Source organism: Thamnophis sirtalis, unplaced genomic scaffold (assembly GCF_051295495.1).
Source record: "Thamnophis sirtalis isolate CommonGarterSnake01/CBP01778 unplaced genomic scaffold, rThaSir2_p1.2 scaffold_4, whole genome shotgun sequence".
Taxonomy (NCBI): Eukaryota; Metazoa; Chordata; class Lepidosauria; order Squamata; family Natricidae; genus Thamnophis; species Thamnophis sirtalis.
Window position 1 is genome coordinate 843,185 of NW_028261384.1, and position 22,637 is coordinate 865,821.

General features: G+C 48.5%; 1 protein-coding gene across 1 annotated transcript; it reads left to right on the forward strand.

Annotated features, from left to right (window-relative positions):
• Positions 1–1,982: 1,982 nt before the first annotated feature.
• On the forward strand, positions 1,983–21,970 carry LOC148045695 (uncharacterized). Its single transcript, XM_087712310.1, has 5 exons — positions 1,983–2,144; positions 5,323–5,455; positions 14,093–17,313; positions 20,922–20,976; positions 21,099–21,970. The coding sequence occupies exons 2-5, from the start codon at positions 5,359–5,361 to the stop codon at positions 21,707–21,709; spliced, it is 3,984 nt and encodes a 1,327-aa protein (XP_087568436.1). The 5' UTR covers positions 1,983–2,144; positions 5,323–5,358; the 3' UTR covers positions 21,710–21,970.
• The last annotated feature ends 667 nt before the right edge of the window (positions 21,971–22,637 follow it).

Consider the following 22,637-nt stretch of genomic DNA (forward strand, 5'->3'; position numbering starts at 1 on the left):
AACTAATTCTAATCTGACATCTAAAATCGAAATGTTGCAACAGGAAGTTGAAAATGCAAAAGACAACTTGTTATGACAAATTATAAAAAGACTGCATTTGCAATAAGAGTTAGGGGATTGCGTGAAAATGAACAGGAGAATTTGAAACAGACCTTTTCTGAGGCTTTCAGTTGTTTGGTGGGAAGTCCGGGACTCAACTTTGATTGGCAGATCCAAAAAATTTACCGCCATAATTCGTGGACAGCAAAACGGAGACAGCTTCCGAGAGATATAATTATATATTTTGCTACAAAAGAATCCAGAAACACGATACTACAAGAGTTTTACAATAACAGGCTGCGAATTGATGGACAGGATTTGATTGTCTTCAAAGAAATACCACCCCAATTGTTAAGATCCAGGAGAGACTATGCTTTTCTAACCAAAGAACTCAGAAATAATCAAATAGAGTACAGATGGGAGGTGCCATTTGGCATTACGGTTACATTTGATGACCAGAAACATCGCCTCAACTCTGTTTGGGAAGCCCGAGATTTTTACTACAAGATCCTGAAGGCGGGACTTCCTGAATCACCCGGACACGGAGAAAGACAAGGAGAAGTAGAAGAGAAACAATCAAACACACAACTACAAGGTGGGAGGTATCGTTTTTCCCCTCCGGAAGGGCAGAAGAGCAGAGAACAAGGATTTAGTTTTGCTTCCAAAACATTTGCTTAATTTTAAGTTGAATAATACTTTGTGACTTCTGTCTTATATAAAATGGTATAGTGGTATACCGATGAAGAGACATTAAGGCTGAAAGAAATGATGCTGATTTTCTCGGAAAATATACTGTATGGGACTTTAAAAAAAAGGACTTGATGGATAACTTTGAACTTTTATATAAATTGTTTATGATTTATTCTCTAGGGTGAGGAGGGCGGAGATTGTGATGTTTCTGGATTGTGGCCTAGGTTGAATGGAATTGGGAAGTGTGGTGCAGACGGGAGGGTAGTGAAGGTTCAATTAGAGCTTATTCGGAGCCAGAAAGTAAGTTGATTTTTATAGAAATTGTCATTGTTATTTGAATATAATGCCTGGAAGGATATATTCAGGGAGTTTGAAGGAAGGCGGAGCAAATATGAGAGGAGTACGGATGATATAAAATATATATATGGACACGGGTAGAGGCAGGATGAGAGGAGTTAGAATGGAAACCGTGAGAAATATTTGAGGTGTTTAAATTGCTTTATAGAGAAGGAGGTAAAAGGGACAAATTAAAGGTTTGGAAATGGACACATATTTAGATAAAGAGGTAAGGCCCCTAGCTACAGTAGAATTTTATTTGATTAACTCACTTGGTTTCAACATAGTTTGAAATCCTGCAAGTAATAAATTAACTGAGACTAGGAATGATGCACATTGCTTAAGTTTTAATAATGATGGGAAGCTGAGCTTAATGTAGAGAGTTTATTGATTTTTCCCCTTTTTTTCTTTTTTTCTTTTATTTATTCCATTCTTTTTTCCTTTATTTTTAATCTTTTAATTCTTAATCTATTTGGTTTTAATACACTCCAGACTGTGCTTGATAAAGAGTTATGCCGGGAATGGGATCTGGGAAGTCGGAAGGGGGTTAGGGAGGGGGGTTCATGGGGGGGAGGGGGGAGAGATAGTTTCAATTTTTAAAACAATAAGAATGCACTTGTATACTGTTGCTCTTTATTCTTTTTTTTCTTTTCCTTTTCTTTTCCCTTTTTTTTCTCTTTTCTTATAATTTTAGTGATAATACGTTATATTTCAAAGCTCTCAGAGAAGCTGAGAAAATTTCCCCCAAAGAAAGCCAATATCTCATTTGATGCTGACCCCTTCCTCTGCTGCCTCCCCCCCTCCACGCCGAGGTAAATCTTTGTCCCGCAGAGGCCGCACCTGTTCGCTGACCCCTCGGTCAAGGCAGCTTTCTTGCATAACAACCAGCCCTGCTTTCGCTTTCCAATTGCTCAGCCGAATAAGAGGTTCCACTTCCTTTTTCAACTTCCCCTCAGGGGGAGGAGAAAGGCCAGGAGCCGAAGCTGAGCTGGTCCCTTCCAACTCTCGGATCCTCTGATTCTAAAGCCGAGGAAGAAGAAAGGTTGTCTAGTCCAGCGGTCACCAACGGCTGGTCAGTGGTGAGTTTCAATTTTTTTAGAACCTCTTCTGTATGTGTGGCCTGCTTTGTGGCAGTGGCTTGTCAGCGATGTGACTGGGTGGGCATGGCCAACTTGTAAAATGTGGTGAAACTCACTTAACAACGCTCTTGCTTAGCAACCAAAATGTTGGCTCAGAAACTCTGGCATTTGAAGTGTGCAAGTCGTAAAGCTGTCAAGTTATAAGACCCTTGCACCCCTAACCCTTTAGGAAAAAACCCCAGGGGTGTTCAAACTTGTCTTGTGGACTTCAACTCCCAGAATTCCTCCTCTCGCTCTTCATCTTGATGATGTGGGGACGGGCGGGGGGAGGGAGCTGGACCCAGCTCTAAACGGCACTGTAGATTTGTGGAACCTCTTCTATGGAAGAGGCTAGAACTGGCAGGAACCCACCCCTGCCGCTGGTCCACGAGAAAATTTTGGTGGTCTTTTTATATTGCACTAAATCAGGAGTCCTCCTCAAACTACGGCCCCCTGGGACGGATAGGTGCAATGAAGGCTTGTGCTGCTGCAGAGAGTCTCCCCCTTCGGGGTCTTTTTCTCCACAAACACAATATCAAGACAGCCTTTGGCACTGACCAAAAAACAGCCAACCTCTTAAGAATCCCCAAAGACAAGATCCAGCTAGAAAAACAAGGAGTCTACAAAATACCATGCAAAATCTGCCCAGCCACATACATTGGACAGACGAACAGGAGAAAAAATGCACCCATCGCAGAACACAAGAACACAGTCAGAAAAAAAAGAAAAAACTTCTTCCCTTTTCCAGCAGCTTAAAGCTACAGGAGATGAAATTGATTTTGAAGGAACCAAATTAATCTCCAAAACTGAACACTTCAACAAGAGAATAATTATGGAAGCTATCGAAATAGAGAAACACCCCCACAACATGATTAAACATGAAACAAATACTGGGTGGGGGAGGAGTAAGACAACCGTGTGTGTGTGTGTGTGTGTGTGTGTGTGTGTCTGTGTGTGTGTGTTCCAGCATAAATCTGGAACGCCTGGCCTGTTAAGGAGAGCGAGTGGCATCCTAGAGCGGCAATTGTTTGTGATTTTCATGGGAGGGAGAGACTGGGCCATTAAGGAGAGCGAGTGCGGTGTCCTAGAGCGACAATTGCTTGTGATGTCAGTTCCTTCCCAGGTTCCTCTGGAAAGCCAGCCCTCCAGTGGACCAATGGGGAAGCGCCTGATGGATTTGGGGCAAAGTGTCAGGATCCTAGACAGGGCGGGGAAGAGGAGCTCACGGGAGGGGGAAGAAAGGTGAAATACAAATCCCCTTTATTATATTTTTCTGGTACTGTACCTAACAGAAATATTTCTAGCTTATCATCTATACGTAGCTTTCATGGGTCTTTTTCTAACCATTTCTGTATTTCTATCCAATAATTCTTTGCTTTCATGCATGCCAACCATATGTGGCAGTATGTGCCTGGTGTGACCGTGATTTTCATTCGATGCTTCTGTTTAGACCACTGAGGATTGTGTTAGCTTTTCTGGCTGCTGCCACACAGGGTTAGCTCCTGTTTCAGTGATCTTCCACTAGGACTCCGGCTTCCCTCTCCCAGTTCCTGTTTTTGAGGCAAGATAAGGCAATCGGGCTGCTAGAAGTGTTGATTTCTTCGAAGGGTTTTATGATCGCTGGACTCTGTTCCCATCATAAAGTCTGCCGAACGTTCAACGGACGAGGAGATCTAGGAGGGAAGCAGAAAAGCCGAGCAACAGATCCACCTGCCTTTGGGGATTCCTGATCTCTTCAACCAGGTGAGACCTTCCCCAGGGACCCCCATATTGGGAGTGGAGTGGAGTGGGAGGAGTGCAAGGATTTTCCTGGACATCGGGTGGAAAGCAGAGTCAAGGAGCTGCTGCTTTGGCACGAGAAAGAGGGATCCCACATCTGAAATGGGTGGGTGGGTTAGCTGAGACCCTCAAGATCCCGTCTTCCTTGTTAGCAGAGGGGACTGGAGGCAGAGGAAGGAGGGGAAGAGAACAACAAGTGTGGCACAGAAGCACCCGTGCTGTCGGGAGGGGGGGATATTCCAGGTCATTTGGGGAGAAGGGAGGTTTGGCTGAAGCTCCCGAGATGTGGGGAACTTGCAGAGAGCGGGAAGGAGGAAGTATGCAGTTGTGTGCATTTGATTGTGTGTGTGATTGTGTGTGTGTCACAGAGAGAGACAAAGAGGAAGAGAGATGGGGGAGTGAGGGAGAGAAGGAGAGAGAGAAAGAGAAAAAGAGAAAAAAGAGAGGGAAAGAGAGAAACAGAGGGGGAGAGAGGAGGAGAAAAAGAGAAAAAGAGAAAAAGAGAGGAAGAGAGGGGAGGGAGAGGGATGGAGAGAAGAGAGAGAGGGAGAGAGACAAAAAGAGGGGGGGAGGGAGAGACAAAGAGAGAGGGAAGAGAGAGTGCAAGGGAGAGAGGGAAGAGAGTGTGAGGGATAGAGAAAGAGAAATAGAGAAAAAGAGAGGGAGAGAGACAAAGAGAGGGAAGAGAGTGTGAGGGATAGAGAAAGAGAAATAGAGAAAAAGAGGGGGAGAGAGAGAAAGAGGGGGGAGGGAGAGACAAAGAGAGAGAGAAAGAGAGAGGGAAGGGAGAGGGAGGGAGAGAAGAGAGAGAGGGAGAGAGACATAAAAAGAGTGGGAGGGACAGAGAAAGAGAAAGAGAAAGAAAGAAAGAAAGAAAGAAGGAAGGAAAGAAAGAATGAAATAGGGAGGGATAAAGAGAGAGAAAAAAGAGAGTGGGGGGAGAGAGAACCTAGCTGGTTTTCATGCCTAAGGGGGGACAGGATGAAGGAATTCCAAGCCGGATTTTATCCCTCCCCTCCCCTGCAAAAAAACTCAGATATGCTACTGGTCCTCTCCAGGCATCCTTATTCTCAGCAGAAGGAAATAAGCTCCCTGGATTTCCTCCCTTCCCCAAAGCCCCTGCCGACATTCCATGGGAGTCTTTTCCCGACGGGGAAACTGAGTCACCATCCTGCCCTGCCCTCTCCTGCTGAAGAGAGGGACTGTGCCTGGAAGTGGACCTTCCTTGGCTCTCTGGATGTTGCAGAGGGGGAGACTCTTGGGGAAGGGGCTTTGGGATGGAGTGGGAAGGGTCCCCAGCACAACTCGCAGAGACATCGATCAGTCGTGGCCTCCTGTGGATGGTTCTCCTCTCTTGCAGGGAACCAGAAGCCTCAGCGAAACGCAGGAGCCCAGCATGGCCCACACCGAGGACGCCATTGAGACCCCAGCCCTGGGCCGCCCCTTCCAGCTGGGGATGCTGTACGACTGCCGCAAGGACACCCTCATCCCAGGTAGGAGCCGGAAGAGAAGGGGGCGGATGGGCATCTCCTGCGCGAAACTCAGGAGGGAAGAAGGCTGGAGCCGCCATCAACGCACAGGCTCAGCCTGAGACATTTCAGGAGAAATATCCCTGCTGCCTCAACAGGAGGTTGAAATTTCATCAGCTGAAGAATCAGAATAGGGCCGGAAGGTACCTTGGAGGCAGTGTTCCCTCTAAGGTGCACGGCTGCGTGGCCGCGCACGTTGCAAGAAAACCCCGCGCAGCAGTTTCTATCTGCCGCTCCTAGATTTCTGTAAAGCAAATGTGGGGAAGTCCTTTGCTACAACTGGCCGCCTGCAAAGGACCTCCCCAGACTTGTTTTGAAGAGCACGGCTCTTCAAGTCCATGTTCGGGGGAATCCCTTGGAGAGGGGATTCCTTCCTGCGAGACCCCATCCAGAAAATGCAGGGAGCGGCAGCGGAGACCCGGGGCTGTTTCTGCTTCGACTGCTGGACTGTGGGGCTGGGAATGGGGCGGGAAGAGCGGCGGGGCTGGCGGTGGCCGGCGGTGGCAGGCTGGTTCGCCTCCTCCTCCTCCTCCTCCAACAGCACTGCTGGATTTCCGCCCAACGCTGCGGGGGCGCCAGGGGGAGCTTTGGCAGCTTCACCTCAGCCACAGCGCTGGGCAGCAAATGTATTGGTGCTGTTGGAGGAGGAGGAGGAGGAGGAGGCAGCAATAGCACCTGAGGAGGGCAGGACAAGAAGCAATGGAAACTTGTCAGAAGGAGACTCAAGCTGGAAATAAGGAGAAATCTGACAGTAAGAACAATTAAAATCAATGGAATCTTAATTCATTTGCTACAGGTTTTCAAAAGACTGGACATTTGTCTCAGATGATATAAAGACTCCTGCCTTGGACAAGGGGCTGGACTAGAAGACCTCCAGTATCCCTTCTGATTCTATGATTTTAAAAACCACAAGCTTTTTACAGCTCGCTTGCAACTTTACCAAATTTAATTCAGCCATTTCCTTTTGTTATTAAATGGGTATTTAGGATTTTAGGATTTTACTTTATTTATATGCCGCCCTTTTCCCTGAGGGGACTCAGGGCGGCTCACAATCCAGGGGGAGGGAAGAACAAAACAAAATACACACATAAAGACATTACATCATTAAAAAGCGCAACAGACATACTATTCGGGTGGGGTTAAAGTCTTTAGCCCCAGGCCTGTTGGGACAGCCAGGTTTTAAGGGCTATGCGGAAGGTCTGGAGGGTGGTGAGGGTACGAATCTCCACCGGGAGTTCGTTCCATAGGGTCGGAGCAGCCACCGAGAAGGCTCTCCTCCGGGTAGTTGCCAGTCGACATAGACTGGCTGATGGGATTCGGAGGAGGCCTAATCTATGGGATCTTATTGGCCTTGTGGAGGTGATTGGCAGTAGGCGGTCTCTCAAGTACCCAGATCCAATACCATGAAGGGCTTTGAAGGTGACAACAAGCACCTTGAAGCGCACCCGGAGATCAACAGGCAGCCAGTGCAGCTTGCGGAGGATAGGTGTTACGTGGGTGAAACGAGGTGCACCCACGATCGCTCGCGCGGCTGCATTCTGGACCAGCTGAAGTCGCCGAATACTCTTCAAGGGCAGCCCGATGTAGAGCACATTGCAGTACTCCAGCCTAGAGGTCACAAGGGCACGAGTGACTGTTGTGAGAGCCTCCCGGTTCAGGTAGGGACGCAACTGGTGTACCAGGTGAACCTGGGCAAATGCCCCCCTGGTCACAGCTGACAAATGGTGTTCAAAAGTCAGCTGTGGATCCAGGAGGACTCCCAAGTTGCGGACCCTATCTGAGGGGCGTAGTATTTGACTCCCCAGCCTGAGAGATGGAACACTTGACCAATTATTGGGAGGGAAGCACAGCAGCCACTTGGTCTTATCTGGATTGAGTACAAGCTTGTTAACCCCCATCCAGTCTCTAACAGCCTCAAGGCCCTGGCTCATCACGTCCACCGCTTCATTGAGTTGGCACGGGGCGGACAGATACAACTGTGTATCGTCCGCATACTGGTGGTATTTTATCCCGTGCCGTCGAATGATCTCGCCCAGCGGTTTCATGTAGATATTGAAAAGTAGGGGGGATAGGACCGAATCCTGCGGCACCCCATATGTTAGGGGCCTAGAGGTCGATCTCTGCCCTCCAACTAACACCGACTGCGACCCGTCCGAGAGGTAAGAGGAGAACCACCGTAAAACAGTGCCTCCCACCCCCACCTCCCGCAGTCGTCGCAGAAGGATACCATGGTCGATGGTATCGAAAGCCGCAGAGAGGTCAAGGAGTACCAGGATGGAGGCGTGGCCTCCATCCCTGGCTCTCCAGAGATCATCGGTCAATGCGACCAAAGCGGTTTCTGTGCTGTAGCCCGGCCTGAAGCCAGACTGGAATGGATCAAGATAACTGGCTTCCTCCAAGGACCGCTGGAGCTGAAAGGCCACCACCTTCTCAACAACCTTCCCCACAAAGGGGAGGTTGGAGACTGGACGATAGTTGTTTAGAACGGCTGGATCCAGAGATGGTTTCTTCAGGAGGGGTCTCACCACCGCCGCCTTTAAAGCGAGGGGAAAGACCCCCTCCTGGAGGGAGGCGGCAACAACCGCCTGGATCCAGCCTCGTGTCACCTCCCTGCTGTTAACAACCAGCCAGGAGGGGCACGGGTCCGGTACGCATGTGGAGGCATCTACAGCTCTCATAGCCTTGTCCACGTCCTCAGGGGTAACAGCTTGAAAATCAATCCAGCGATGACCTACCAGATTATCCCTTGGTGCCTCGGCTGGTTCTGCAGAATTGGAGTCCAGGTCCGCCCGAAACCAAGCAACTTTATCCGCGAGGAACTGGATATAGTCCTCAGCCCTGCCCTGCAAAGGATCACCCGTATCCCTCCTATTTAGGAGGGAACAGGTTATCCTGAACAGGGCGGCTGGGCGCGACTCAGCGGAAGCAATCAGAGTGGCAATGTAAGTTCTTTTTGATGTCCTGATTGCCCGGATGTACTCTCTGATGCAGGATGTTAAAAGTGCTCGGTTCGATTCGGATTTACTGGATCTCCATTGGTGCTCTAGGCATCTCTTCCGGCGCTTCATCTCCCGGAGTTCCTCGGTAAACCAAGGGTCCCTCTTGGATCCACTGCCTCAGAGTGGCCATAGAGGCGCAATCCGGTTAATAGACTCCGTCGCTGCCGAGTTCCACGCAGCAACCAGAGTCTCCGCCGGACTGCGGGCGAGGGTATCAGGGATAACCCCAAGCTCCGTCTGGAACCCCAAAGGGTCCATAAGTCGCCTGGGGCGGAACCACCTGGTCGGTTCCTCCTCCCTACAGTGGGGTTTGGTCTCCAAAAGTCAAGCCTCAGTAGGTAGTGGTCTGACCACGACAGGGGTATGATCTCACTACCCCTCAGACCAAGATCACAAGTCCACTGCTCTGAGAGAAATACGAGGTCGAGCATGTGACCCGCCGAGTGGGTTGGGCCCCGAATTACTTGGGTCAAGCCCATGGCTGTCATGGAAGCCATGAACTCCTGCTCCCCATCAGAGTGTTCACCGAGCGAAGGCAAATTGAAATCCCCCAGAACCATAAGCCTGGGGAACTCAATTGCCACCTCGGCTACCGACTCGAGGAGCGAGGGGAGGGCTGCTGCAACACTGTTGGGAGGCAGGTACGTTAGCAGCAGACCCACTTGACCCTTGAGGTCCAACTTCACCAGCAGGGACTCACACCCGACAAGCTCCGGAGCAGGGATCCTACGAGGTACTAGAGACTCTCGGATAACAATAGCCACACCCCCACCCCTTCCCTGAGCTCTCGGCTGATGGAGCACTTGAAAGCCCTCTGGGCACATCTCTACGAGGGGGACTCCTCCCTCCGTGCCCAGCCAGGTTTCAGTAATACATGCCAGGTCTGCCCTCTCGTCTAAAATTGTCCCGGACGAGAGGAGCCTTATGAACTACAGACCTGGCATTTAGCGACAACAGCCTGAGACCAGGGTCCTGATTACTCGCGCCATCTGGCCTTGGAGTGGGAGTCATAGGGCCGGAAGGAGGGATCTCTGTAACATAGCGAGCCCTCTTTTCCCGGTAATGGCCAGCCCTAAAGTCCCCGCCATATCTGCCCCTCCCTGTTAAGACCGTAATGCTCCGGCCCACTCCCGTGTCCGTAGTTCCATCAACCACCCCTATTGCTAATTTAATGCACATGTGCTCCACTTTTAAGATGCTGAAAAAATCCCCATGACCTGCAACAAAATTCATTTTTCCACTCTTATCTTGCCCTAACTTCTGATAGGTTCCTGAAATATACATCTATAAAATTTAGTGAAAATATTTCTATCTATTTTAATACAGACTCGTAAAACAGATTGGGACAAATGACATTAGTGCTCTGGGATAATAGCAGGTTTACTCTATTTGGATTTTCAGATAAAAGGTATCTTTTGGGCTAAGTTCTAACAATGTAGTTCTCTAATGTAACTATGAAACAGTCCAAATATATAATTCCCTTCAGGGAGGAATTCTGGGAGTTGAAGTCCACAAGTCTTAAAGCTGTCACGTTTGAAGACCCCTGGGTTTTTTTTCCCCTAAAGGGTTAGGGGTGCAAGGATCTTGTAACAACAGCTTTAAGACTTGCGTGCTTCAAATGCCAGAGTTTCTTAGCAAACATTTTGGTTGCTAAGCAGGAGCGTTGTTAAGTGATACTGATATTATATGACACTTTTAATTAAGTGGGTACCTTGAATAAACATAACTTTGAGTTTCAAATAATACTGATTTCGTTGTTGTCTTAGGTGACATCTGTGAAAAAAATTCAGGTGCTCAGGCATGAAAATATGCCGCTCAAACACTATACTTTTCTGCTCACACTGAAAAAAAATTAGAGGGAACATTGCTTGGAGCCAAGGTGGCGCAGTGGTTAAGAGCAGCACTGCAGGCTACTGCTAGATCAGCAGGTCAGCGGTTCAAATCTCACCGGCTCAGGGTTGACTCAGCCTTCCATCCTTCCGAGGTGGGTAAAATGAGGACCCAGATTGTTGGGGGCAATATGCTGACTCTCTGTAAACCGCTTAGAGAGACCTGAAAGGCCTATGAAGCGGTATATAAGTCTACTACTGCTATTGGAGGTCTTTTTTTTTTTTAATTATTTATAGGCCGCCCTTTTCCCTGAGGGGACTCAGGGTGGCTAACAACTTATAGGGAGGGGATACAAACAGTGACATATAGCGTAACACATAATTAAAAAAAATAAACAACATTCATTCAACATTCAGGTGGGGGCGGATCAAATCTTTACCCCCCGGCCTGGCGGGATAGCCAGGTCTTAAGGGCTGCGCGGAAGGTCTGAAGGGTGGTGAGGGTACGAATCTCCACGGGGAGATCGTTCCAGAGGGTCGGAGCAGCTACTGAAAAGGCTCTCCTCCGCGTAGTGGCCAGCCGGCACTGGCAGGCAGATGGCACTCGGAGGAGGACTAATCTATGAGATCTAATCGGTCTCGAGGAGGTAATCGGCAGGAGGCGGTCTCTCAAGTACCCAGATCCACTACTATGAAGGGCTTTATAGGTGGTAAGAAGCACCTTGAAGCGCACACGGAGATCAACAGGTAGCCAGCGCAGCTCGCGGAGGATAGGTGTTATGTGGGTGAACCGAGGTGCACCCACAATCACTCGCGCGGCCGCATTCTGGACTAGACCCAAAAGAAAAGAAGGCTGCAGGCCTTTCATCTTCTTAGTTGCTGTTCTCTGCACTTTTTCCAAAATCTCAACATGGTTTTTGTAAGACGGTGACCAAAACTGGATGCTGTATTCCAGGTGTGGCCTAATCAAGGCTTTATAAAGCGGTACCAACACTTCACATGATTTTGATCCTATGCCTCTGTTTATACAACCGAGGATTGTGTAAGCGTTTCTGGCTGCCGCCGCTGCACACAGCTGGTTCCAGTTTAAGACTCCAAGGTCCCCCTCGCAGTTACTGGTTTCGAGCCAGGTTTCGCCTGATCTGTAGTTGTACCTTTTTTTTCCTGCCCAGGTGTAAACCGTTGCTTTTCTCCACATTAAATTTCATTTCGTTGGATAGGGTCAGGGGTGGGATCCGTCAGCTGCTACTTCCAGTTTGCTCAGGGACGCCCCCCCCACTCTAGCTTGATGCCTGCTGTGTGCACATGCGCTGTACCAGTGACATGCAGTGAGGTTTATGGCTGGTGAGGCAGCAATTTCTTTAGACTTGTGGACTTCAACTCCCAGAATTCCACAGCCAGGCATGCTCAGTTCCGATTTAAGGCGACAGCTTTAAACTTATTTAAATAAGTTTCCTTCTTTCTTTTTCTTCTCCCTTCCCCTCCTTCCTCCCTCTCTCCCTCCCTCCCCCCTCTCTCAAACACACGCACACATGCACACACAGAAGTTGGATTGGACTATCTGTCCTACCCCCTTCCCTCTCTCACTCAAACAAACTCTCTCTCAAACACACACAGACCAGTGGTGGGTTTCAAAAATTGTTCGAACCTACTCTGTGGGTGTGGCCTCCCTTGTGGGAGTGGCTTGCCACCCATGTGACTGGATATGAAGATGCCGACGACACTTCTCAGAACCACCTTAAATTACTTCACACACAGCAGTGGCCTGCATAAGAATATGATGTCAACTTGTTTTTGAAAAGGCATCTTTGGTTTGCACCACAAACGCAGGAGTCATCCTTACCTTTCACGGAGGCACCGAGTTTTATAAATATGAGCATGATAGTGTAGAATAATCATATCCAAGGACCAGTGGAGGGTTTCAAAAAACATTTGGAACCTCTTCTGTAGGTGTGACCTGCTTTCCGGGTCCACTGGTGGAACCTCTTCTAACCGGTTCAGTAGATTTGACGAACCGGTTCTACCGAATATTTGCGAACTGGTAGGAACCCACCTCTCTCTCTCTCTCTCTCTCTCTCACACACACACACACACACACACACACACACACACACACAGAGTTGGATTGAAGCGAGGAGACCACAGGAGGAGGCAGGAAGCCAGTCAAAGAGCCATACTGGAGCACACAGGATTTCTACTCTGCCCTGGCCTCTGAAGAAGCCCCGCCAAAAAACACGGCCCCCTACTATGAGGCAGGAGAACTGCTGCCTCTCCTACTTTTAGGCTTTTAACCCTTGCTTAACTTAAGGGATAAAAGCCTAAAAGTTCCCGACGTAGGAGAGGAACTCAGTTCTCCTGCCTCATAGTAGAGGGAGCTTTTTTAGAGGCTTTTTTAAAGAGTTAAGCGGTGAGGCAGCAAGTAGCTCCGCCTGACCTCAGCTCTCGCCTTTTTCTTTTCATGATGAGGCTCTGCCTCCCCTGCCTCACCTGACTGCCCGTCAATGCGCAGTGCCACTAAAATTGCTCTGTGCATGGGCAGAAGCAAAAAGGAAGATGGCGGCACCTGTGGTGCCCCTGGGAGAATGGCACGTGGCAGGCCTGGATCATTGCCGGTTCCAGTGACCCAGGACGCCAAGTTACTACCAGTTTGGCTGGACTGTTCTGTACCGGTAGGAACGCACCTCTGGATAGGGCCCATTGTCCAAGTCTGTCAAGATCTTTTTGGATGCTGAGCCTATCTTCTGTTGTCTGGGCTATTTCTACCAGTTTAGTGTCATCTGCAAACTTGATGAGTTCTCCTTCCATTTCCTCACCTGAGTCATCTGTGAAGATATTTAAGAGTCCTGGGCTTAGGCCAGAGCCTTGTGGTCCACCACTGCTTATTTCCCTCCATGTGAATATAGTACCATTAAGGACGACTCATTGAGCATGGTTTGTCAGCCAGCTACAATTCCATCTGGCGGCGATGTTGTCTATTCCATATTTTCCTAGCTTTCCAAGATGTAAATTGTGGTCTTACTTTGTCAAATGCCTTAGTGAAATCTAAGTATGCCATGTGCACAGCATTTAATTGATCATGTTGAAATAGGATAAATGAAAATGTTAAAAGAGAAAAAAAAATTGGGAATAAAATCAAATTAACGCAGGGAGCTTTTAAACGCACACATTCACACGCACAACGTTTGCACCCAAATGTTTGGATTTAAAAATAAAACAAAAGGAATGGAAAAGGAAAAAGGGAGGGAAAAGGAAAGGGAACTCATGGCATTTTAAAATTCACATTCAGCACACTGTTATACAGCATTTTGGCATCTCCTGTCTGCTCAGTACCAGGGGGTTGGATGTAATTGTCAAGTTGTGTTGTAGGTGCCTCTGAACCCCTGATGAAAGACATGGTTTCTCTAGGCCAGGGGTATTAAACTCAAGACAGGATCTGGCCTGTGATTTGGTTGGATCTGGCCCACAGCGCTCACACGCCCCCCCCCCAGAGGTCAACCACAGCCTGATGCAGCCCTCAATGAAATTGAGTTTGAAACCCCTGCTCTAGGAAGTTGGAGATCTGTCCAGAAATCAACAGGTGCATAGAAGTTCCTAGTCATCTTTAATCAGTTGAAAGCTTTTGCAGATACTGGGCTTTTGCAAACCAGGTAGAACAAATATCCAGAGGAAATGGTGTCTCTATTATCCCACATCTGTGCAATTCGCTATCCAGCTGCAGATGTTTTGGAAGACGGTGTTCAATTCATGTCTCTGTTTTCTTGTGCTCCATGCAGGGGTCACCCTTTGGGATTACAGCTCTCTTCAGAAGGACCTGACCATCAAGCCTCAGCCCAAGACAGAATCTGAAATCATTGCATCTGACAGCATAGAGGATAAGGCCTCTGCCCTGGACATCTCAGCCTCCCTGAAGGCCAGTTTCCTGGGAGGCCTGGTTGAAGTGGGAGGTTCAGCCAAGTATCTTCAGGACACCAAGAAGTCCAAGCAACAGGCCAGAGTCACCCTTCAGTACAAAACCACCACCACGTATGAACAGCTGACAATGAGCCACCTGGGAATCCAGAATGTCTCTTACCCAGCCGTCTTTGAGCAGGGCACAGCCACCCACGTGGTCACCGCCATCCTCTATGGAGCCCAGGCCTTTTTTGTCTTTGACCGAGAAGTTTCTTCAACGGAGACGGTGAAAGATATTCAAGGAAGTCTACAGCTTACAGTTAAGAAGCTGATATCCATCACAGGAGAAGCAGAGGTCAAAGTTAATGAGGAGGAGAAAGAAAAGGCTCTGAGGTTTAGTTGCAAGTTCCACGGAGACTTTTCTTTGGAGAAAAATCCAGTGACTTTCCAAGATGCCATTAAGGTTTATGAAACTCTACCAAAAATGTTAGGGGAACATGGGGAGAAGGCTGTGCCTATGAGGGTCTGGCTCTACCCACTGACCAAGTTGGACACCAAAGCTGCTAAGATGGTCCGGGAAATCAGCCTAACATTGATCTTTGATGCTGAAAATATTTTGGAGGACCTCAATGAAATCCAGATGCAAACCAACGATCTAGCCAAGAATCTCATTGCTGAGACCTTCCCTGAGATCAAGAGGAAGATCCAGCAGTTCAAGAATCTGTTAAAGCAACACAGGCAGATTTTCCAGAAACAGCTGGCCAGAATGTTGCCTTCCATTCGGGGAGGAGGGCAGGAGGAAGGGACCCTGGTGGACCTCTTGACGTCTGTCTCCCAGTCACCCTTCAACAGCCAAAAACTCCATGAATTTCTAAACACCAAAAAAAGAGAAATAAACTTTGTCAAATCATATCTGACTATTCTAGATGATATGGAAGTTATCTCATCTCAGAACAAGCTGGAAGAAATAATTCTGGACCCCAAGAATGTATATGTGGTTGCCTTTATATTCACCTCTTTATATAAAAAGGAGCCATTTCTGTTGAGTTTACAGGACTGGCTTCAGGAGCAATTCTCGCAAGAATCAGGTAAGCCCACAAGGTTCACTCCTGGGCAGGAGGAAGACACGGCCTGGTTTGAGGACAAGGAGTGGACCCGTAATGCTCGTCGTGCTGCCAAATCCATCAGAGACTATGTCAGTATCAACCAATCCAATGAGAAAGTCCGTTATGTTGTGGCCTCACTGCCAGATGTGGATACCCCAGGAGCCTCCATTTACCTTTATGAAGATGGAGAGCTGGTCAGCAAGAACTTTGAGTTGCCCTCAAAACCTCTCCCTTTCCTGATCAATGAACTCAGACACGACAGCATTCAGCTGAAGTTTCAGCCAGCCGAATATGGAAAGGCTACAATCTCCAGCTATCTGGTAGAGTACAAGGTTGCAGGGGAAGAAAAATGGAAGACCGTGAGGACAGAGGACACCAGGGAGATGTTCCTGCTGAAAGATCTGCCTCCAAACACAGAGTACCAGTTCAAGTACGCTGCTTGTTGCAAGCTAGGCCTTAGTAAATCCAGTGACCTGAGCCCACCCATAAAGACCCTTCCCACCAGCCCTCCTGAGAAATTGAGAATGGTCACTGCAGCATCTTCTGTCATCTCTGTGGCCTGGATGAGTCCCAGCATTGTTGCCTCAGGAGTTGTGGTCAAGGAGTACAAGGTGGAATACAGAACGGTGGAGGCTGCAGCTGGGAAGAACCAGTGGACTGAAAAACGGACTGGGAGAAAAACAGAGTTTTACCCTATTGAAGGTTTGCAGCCCCAGACAACGTATAGAATACGGGTGTCTGCCGTGTGTGACAATGGAGCTCTGAGTTTCCCCAGTGAGGAGGCGGAGGTCTCCACAGCACTGGAGAAAGAAGATGCAGACAACATAGCTCGCCAGTTCCTTCAGGAAAGCTCCCTGGTGGAGGAAAGACAGCTGTTAGTGTTTGCCCTTCCTCTGGAGAAAGTCGCCTCAGATGCCTCCACTTCCTGTCTGATGTACCAGCTTGGAGAGAAGAACCTGGAAGTGCCCAACAAAGTGATCCTGGTGATGGGAGCAACAGGGAGTGGGAAAACCACTCTGATCAACGGGATGATCAATTATATTCTGGGTGTCCAGTGGGAAGATAATTTCAGATTCAAACTCATTCATGAAACCACCCAGAGAAGCAAAGCTGGAAGCAGGACATCTGAAGTCACAGCCTACGTGGTGAACCATCAGAAGGGCTTCCGAATTCCCTATTCTCTCACAATCATTGACACGCCAGGATTTGGAGGCCCAAGAGACGCAGAGCAGGACAACCTGGTTGAGAAGAAGTTCCTGGAGTTTTTCTCCACCCCAGGGGGAATTGACCACGTGGATGCCATCTGCTTTGTGGCCCAGGCCTTCCTTGTCCATTCAACTCACGCCCAGAAATGTGTCTTTGATTCCATGCTCTCCATGTTGGGAAAAGACATGAAGGATAACATCCAACTCCTGATCACCTTTGCAGATGGGGGGACCCCACCTGTCCTGGAGGACCTCAAGGAGGCTGACTTGCCATGTGCTCAGGATGAGTCAGGAATCCCTCTGCACTTCAGTTTCAACCATTCAGCCGTCTTTGTTCATGAAAAATACGGAGGAATCCGTAATGCTGCTTCTGAAATGTTCTGGAAAATGAGCACTGAGAGCATGAAGGATTTTTTTGACTCATTAAAGATGCTGGAAACCAAAAGTTTAATCTTGACCATTGAGATCCTCAAGAAACAACAGGAGCTGAAAGCTGCTCTTAGATCTCCCTCTCTTAAGGTTGACCCAGTCCAACCGAAATGTTTTCGGATCATTATTGATCCAGAAACCATTCAGAATGCTTCCGTCTCCAGGTGCCTGGTGGAATATCGGTTTTTAGGAGAGGAGAATTGGAAAAGTGTCTATCCAGAAGGTCCTAAGGATCAGTTCATCCTGAAAGATGTCCACCTAAATCGTCTGTACCAATTCCGATGTGCAGCTGAGACTCCAATGGGGCTCGGTCCATGGAGTGAGGTCATCGCTTGCATCTGTCCTACAGGAAGGCCTGCTGAGGTAACTTGCTGGTTTTGGTGGTGGTGGTGGTGGTGGAGGAGGAGGAGGAGGAGGAGGAGAAGGAGGAAGAGGAGGAGGAGGAGGAGGAGGAGGAGGAGGAGGAGGAGGAGAAGGAGGAAGAGGAGGAGGAGGAGGAGAAGGAGGAAGAGGAGGAGGAGGAGGAGGAGGAGGAGGAGGAGGAAGAGGAGGAGGAGGAGGAGGAGAAGGAGGAAGAGGAGGAGGAGAAGGAGGAAGAGGAGGAGGAGGAGGAAGAGGAGGAGGAGGAGGAGGATGACAAGGTGGAGCTAGTAAAATAGTTGATGCCAGTGTCCCATCCAGCACCCCAATAAAAGCAGGAGCCTCAAACCATTTAGTGAGAAAATCCAGTTGTTGATTAGGAGTGCCATGCCAGCTCTGTCTTCACCCAGTTCACGCCTTGCCTCTGACCCTGTTTTCCCTTCCTCCCAAAGTGTGTCACCAGTGGCATTCCCCAATGAAGCACTTTTGTGGGTCGTAGAAGTCACTCCCTCCAGCCGTTGTGGGTCACTGTGGCCTTGATTTCGGGCAGCTAGGATGTGTTTTGTTTCGACTGGGGTGTCAATTCCTGGGTGCAGCTGTGAGGAGCAATTTCCTGTGGCAACTTGGGAGCAGACCAGGAAAGCTTCACAAGTTGACATTCGGCCTCCCTCACTCCTGGAAGGCAACCTGTGCAAGGCAAAGATAATTTGAGTACAGATGTATCTTTTAAGGGGGTGGTTTCCCCCCAGCCTTCGTTGGGTTCTTTTTGTGGAATCTGGCTATAAGGCGAGGGTAGCCCCTCCCCTTGATTACCTATTAGAGTTGCCCCCTGTGCTACCTACAGTCATGGATGCCCTGCAGGTCATAATGGGTTTGGCTCCCTATTACTACTGGGTCTGGGGGCTCACAGGGTGGAGGTCTGAGGGTCAACCCAACTGCTGGTTTTAGGAGGCTGCTGTGGAACACCAGATGTATTCTCTCCAGCAGCTGGGGCAGTTTTAATTGCACTGTAGGAAATGGCCCCATGAATTTAGGTCCCAGCTTCGTGCTGGGGGTCTTTAGCCTTAAGCATTTGTTGGAGAGGTAGACTTTCTCCCCCACCTGGAATGGCCGTTGTGGGGCTCAGTGTAGGTCTGCACTGCTTTAGCTAGCGGTTTTTTGACATTTTCCAACGCCCCTTTTAGTGTTGACAGCCAATCCATCAAACTGACAGAGGAGGGGGGTTCCCTTGGGTATTCCGGCATTGGGACGAAGTCCATACTGCTTATTACTTTGAAAGGGGTTATTTCCGTGCTACTGTGAACAGCATTATTGTAGGCAACCTCTGTGCATGGCAAGAGGTCCATCCCATTGGAAGGTTGATAGTCCGCGTAGCACCTCAGGCTCTGTTCTACAATGGCGTTAAGTCTCTCCGCCCTGCCATTGGTGCTCAGATGGGAGCAATAGCAATAGCAATAGCAGATTTTTATATACCGCTTCATAGGCCTTTCAGGCCTCTCTAAGCGGTTTACAGAGAGTCAGCATATTGCCCCCAACAACAATCCGGGTCCTCATTTTACCCACCTCGGAAGGATGGAGGGCTGAGTCAACCCTGAGCCGGTGAGATTTGAACCGCTGAACTGCTGATCTAGCAGTCAGCCTGCAGTGCTGCACTTAACCACTGCGCCACCTTGGAGGCCGAGCTAAGGCCCTGGGATGACTCAATCAACCGCAGGAACTCCCTCCAGAACTTAGCCGTGAACTGGACCCCTCCGTCTGACATAATTCTCTGTGTGGTACCCCATGCAGGTGGTAGATGTGCTTCAGGAAGCGTTTGGACAGCTGGTGGGCTGAGGGGAGTCGGCTGCCAGGTATGAAGTGTGCCTGCTTGAAGAATAAGTCATTCGCCGTCCAGATCAACCCTGTTTCCCCTGCTTTTTGGCAGCTCAAGTATAATTTCCTCCCGTGCCTTTGTTGGCTCAACCATCTGTTGAGGTTTTTCCTAGTCTCTTTTTCATAACAGCACAGAAATTGCAACTTTTCACATAACTGTCCGTGTCTTTCTTCATGCCGGGGCACCAGAATTGTCTCCTCACTAAATGTAAAGTTTTTATGAATCCAAAGTGGCCCATCAATTTGACATCCTGGCTTCTCTGGAGGATTGAGGAGCGGAGGAACTCGGGGACATAGAATTTCACCCCCTTTCATGCTAGCTCAGGGATGGCTAACCTTTTCCTTGTTGGGTGCCAAAAATGTGAGGGCGATAATGCAAAGCACCCCCACATGCACGACTCACTACTCACCTGCAAGCTGAACTTGGCATTTCCTCTGGGGGGGCAGGGGGAGGCCGTCTTCACCCTCCCTAGGCTCCAGGAAAGTCTCCAGAGCCTGGGGAGGGTGAAAAACAGGCCCCCAATGGGCCTACCAGGTTTGTTTCCGAATAACAGCCTTGCTGGCCGGATGGAGATGAGGGCTGGCGTGCCGTCAGATATGCCTCCGTGTGCTACCTGTCACACATGTGCCATAGGTTCGCCATCGTGGTGCTAGGTCCTCCCTTTTTTGTCAAGCGGTGTTGGTTGTCAGGGAACCAGGGGGGGTCCTCTAGGAGTCTGGTTTTGAGTTCCATGCTTAAATCGCTTGCGAGTTGGCCTTGCTGGCATTGTTGGTGGGTGGTCACTTGAGCCTCGGCTGAGGTAAGGGGAATTATGGGGTCTACTCCCTTCTCCTGCCGGCATTTGTATTGGGGCATGCAGGAGACGGCATCAGCTAGGAAGCTCCTCCCCCCCCCCCCCCGGGATGTCTTTTATCTGCATTGGTTAAAGTATTGGGCCCAGCGGACTTGTTTAGCCGGTGGCTTCCACAGGGGTCCTAAGGGCCTCCAGATTCCTATGGTCAGTCCAGACTTCCAATGTTTTCTCCCCCCTTCCCAAAGGTTGTACCAGGTTAGTAGAGTCCATCTTACTGAAGGAGCCTCCTTTCCTCACCCTTCCCATCATCCTTCCATGCCAGTGAGTAGTTTTAAGAAGAAACTTGCCCATAATAGTTTAGGGTCTCATGCTGGGACGGGGGTTGGACTAGAAGACCTCCAAGGTCCCTTCCAGCTCTGTGGTTCTGTATAAATCTCTCCACTCAGCCTTACCAAGAGAATGGTGATAGACGTGGAAATGGACATCAGGTCTTCTGATGGCAAAATCTCATCTTGGTATCCAGGGCAAGATGACTTTGAAAAAGCTTCCTCTCTCACCGTAACAGGCAAGACGAGGCCAGGACTGGCTGGGAGGGGAGGGGCGAGGAGAAGCCAGGCGCCCCTCCATGTGAGTGACCTCAGGTTGCCCACCCCTACCCAGTCACATGACCACCCAGCCGCCCCTACCCAGCAGTCATTGGGGCAGAGAAGCGGTTGCTAAATGATTTCAATGGATCCCAAGAATTGAAGGTCTGCATAAAATGGGGGTGAGGTAGAGAGAAGGAACAGATGGGTCAGCCTCAAGGACAGTGAGGAGGGGGTGGCTCTTTTTTACACCCCCCCCGGCTCCAATTCCTCCCTGTGTCTTCTGGGGGAGGGGAGTTCCTGGCAACCTCCCTGCAAGGCAGCCTCTCCTTTGGCTGATTCTGTTCCCTTTTTCATCCAGAAATCCCGGGTTTTGTGCGGTGCGACTGGTCTGGAAATACATGGAAGCATCCCAGGTAAAGTCTTGGGCCCTGGAGGGTGGGCTGGAAGCTACTGTCCTGGGTGGAAGGACAGGCAACTACGGGTTTACGCTGCTGACCGTGTCCCCTTCTTCTCTCCTCTCCCCTCTGGGTTGCAGGGCCTGAACGGAGGATCCTCCTGGTGGGCAGATGTGGAGATGGGAGAAGTGCAACAGGAAACACAATTCTGGGAAGAAAAGTCTTTGAGTTTGGTTTGTCACCTTTTGGACTAACAAAAGTATGCCGAAAGGAGGAAGCACAGCTGAATGGCAGGAAGGTTGTGGTTGTTGATACGCCTGGATTTTTCTTTACCTATTTTTCATATGAGGACTTTGCTGCAGAAATTAGCAAGTGTGTGAAGCTTTGCTCCCCAGGTCCCCACGTCATTCTGCGGGTGATGCAGACTCAGTATTTTTCCCAGGATGAGGAGATAGTGAGTAAACAGATCCAAGAGACTTTTGGCCCTAAAGCCAAGGATTATATGATCCTCTTGTTCACCCACAGAGATGACCTGGGAGGTGAATCTCTTGAGAATTGGATATCATCCCTTGATGAAAAGCTCAAGGAATATGTTGCTGAATGTGGGAACAGGATGTTGGCTTTTGAGAACGAGGCCGAAGGGGCAAAACGAGATGCTCAGGTGGCCGAATTGATGGCCATGATTGATGATCTGGTGGAAAGGAACAAAAATGCTCCTTATTACACAGAAGACATGATGAACGTCAAGTAAAGAAACAACTTCTTTTAGCAATTCATGCTACAATTAAAATGCATAAAGTTTAGTGAAAAACATACAGAAATGATTCAGACAACATATTCCAAACGAACAGCAAAAGTCATCACTAATGGGGATTTGGTGGAGAATTTTTAATATAAGAAAGCGTACTAGTCAAGGATGTCCACTATCCCCATTATTATTTATGCCAGCATTAGAAGTGCTAAATAGAAACGTTAGACAAGATGCAGATATAAACAGAATGGAAATCAAAAAAGAAAAATATAAACTACAAGCCTTTGCAGATGCCATGGTATTTGTCTTAGAAGAACCACTGGAAACTGGCCCCAAGCTAATAAGAAAAATAGAAGAATATGGAGAAGTGGCAGGATTGAAAATAAAGATAAATAAAGAAAGAAAGAAAAACTATAATACTTAGTAAAAGAAAAAGAAAAACAGAAAAATGAGTTGGTTAAGAAAACAGACGTCCAGGTGGTAAATATTTATTTAAGAGCAATAGGATAGGATAGGATAGGATAGGATAGGATAGGATAGGATAGGATAGGATAGGATAGAATAGAATAGAATAGAATAGAATAGAATAGAATAGAATTCTTTATTGGCCAAGTGTGATTGGACACACAAGGAATTTGTTTTTGGTGCAGATACTCCCAGGAGACATAAGAAAAAAATAAAATATATTCATCATCAATCATAAGATAAAACACGTAGTGATAGTTATAGGTTACTAATAAGCAATCAAATCTTACTAGGAAACAAATAAAATAAGTTGTAAAGATACAAGCAACATAGTTATAGCTATAAGTGGGAAGAGATAGATACTAGGAAGGATGAGAAGAATGATAGTAATACAGTCTTGGTAAATAATTTGACAGTTTTGTGGGAATTAATTGTTTAGGAGAGTAATGGCATTCGGGGAAAA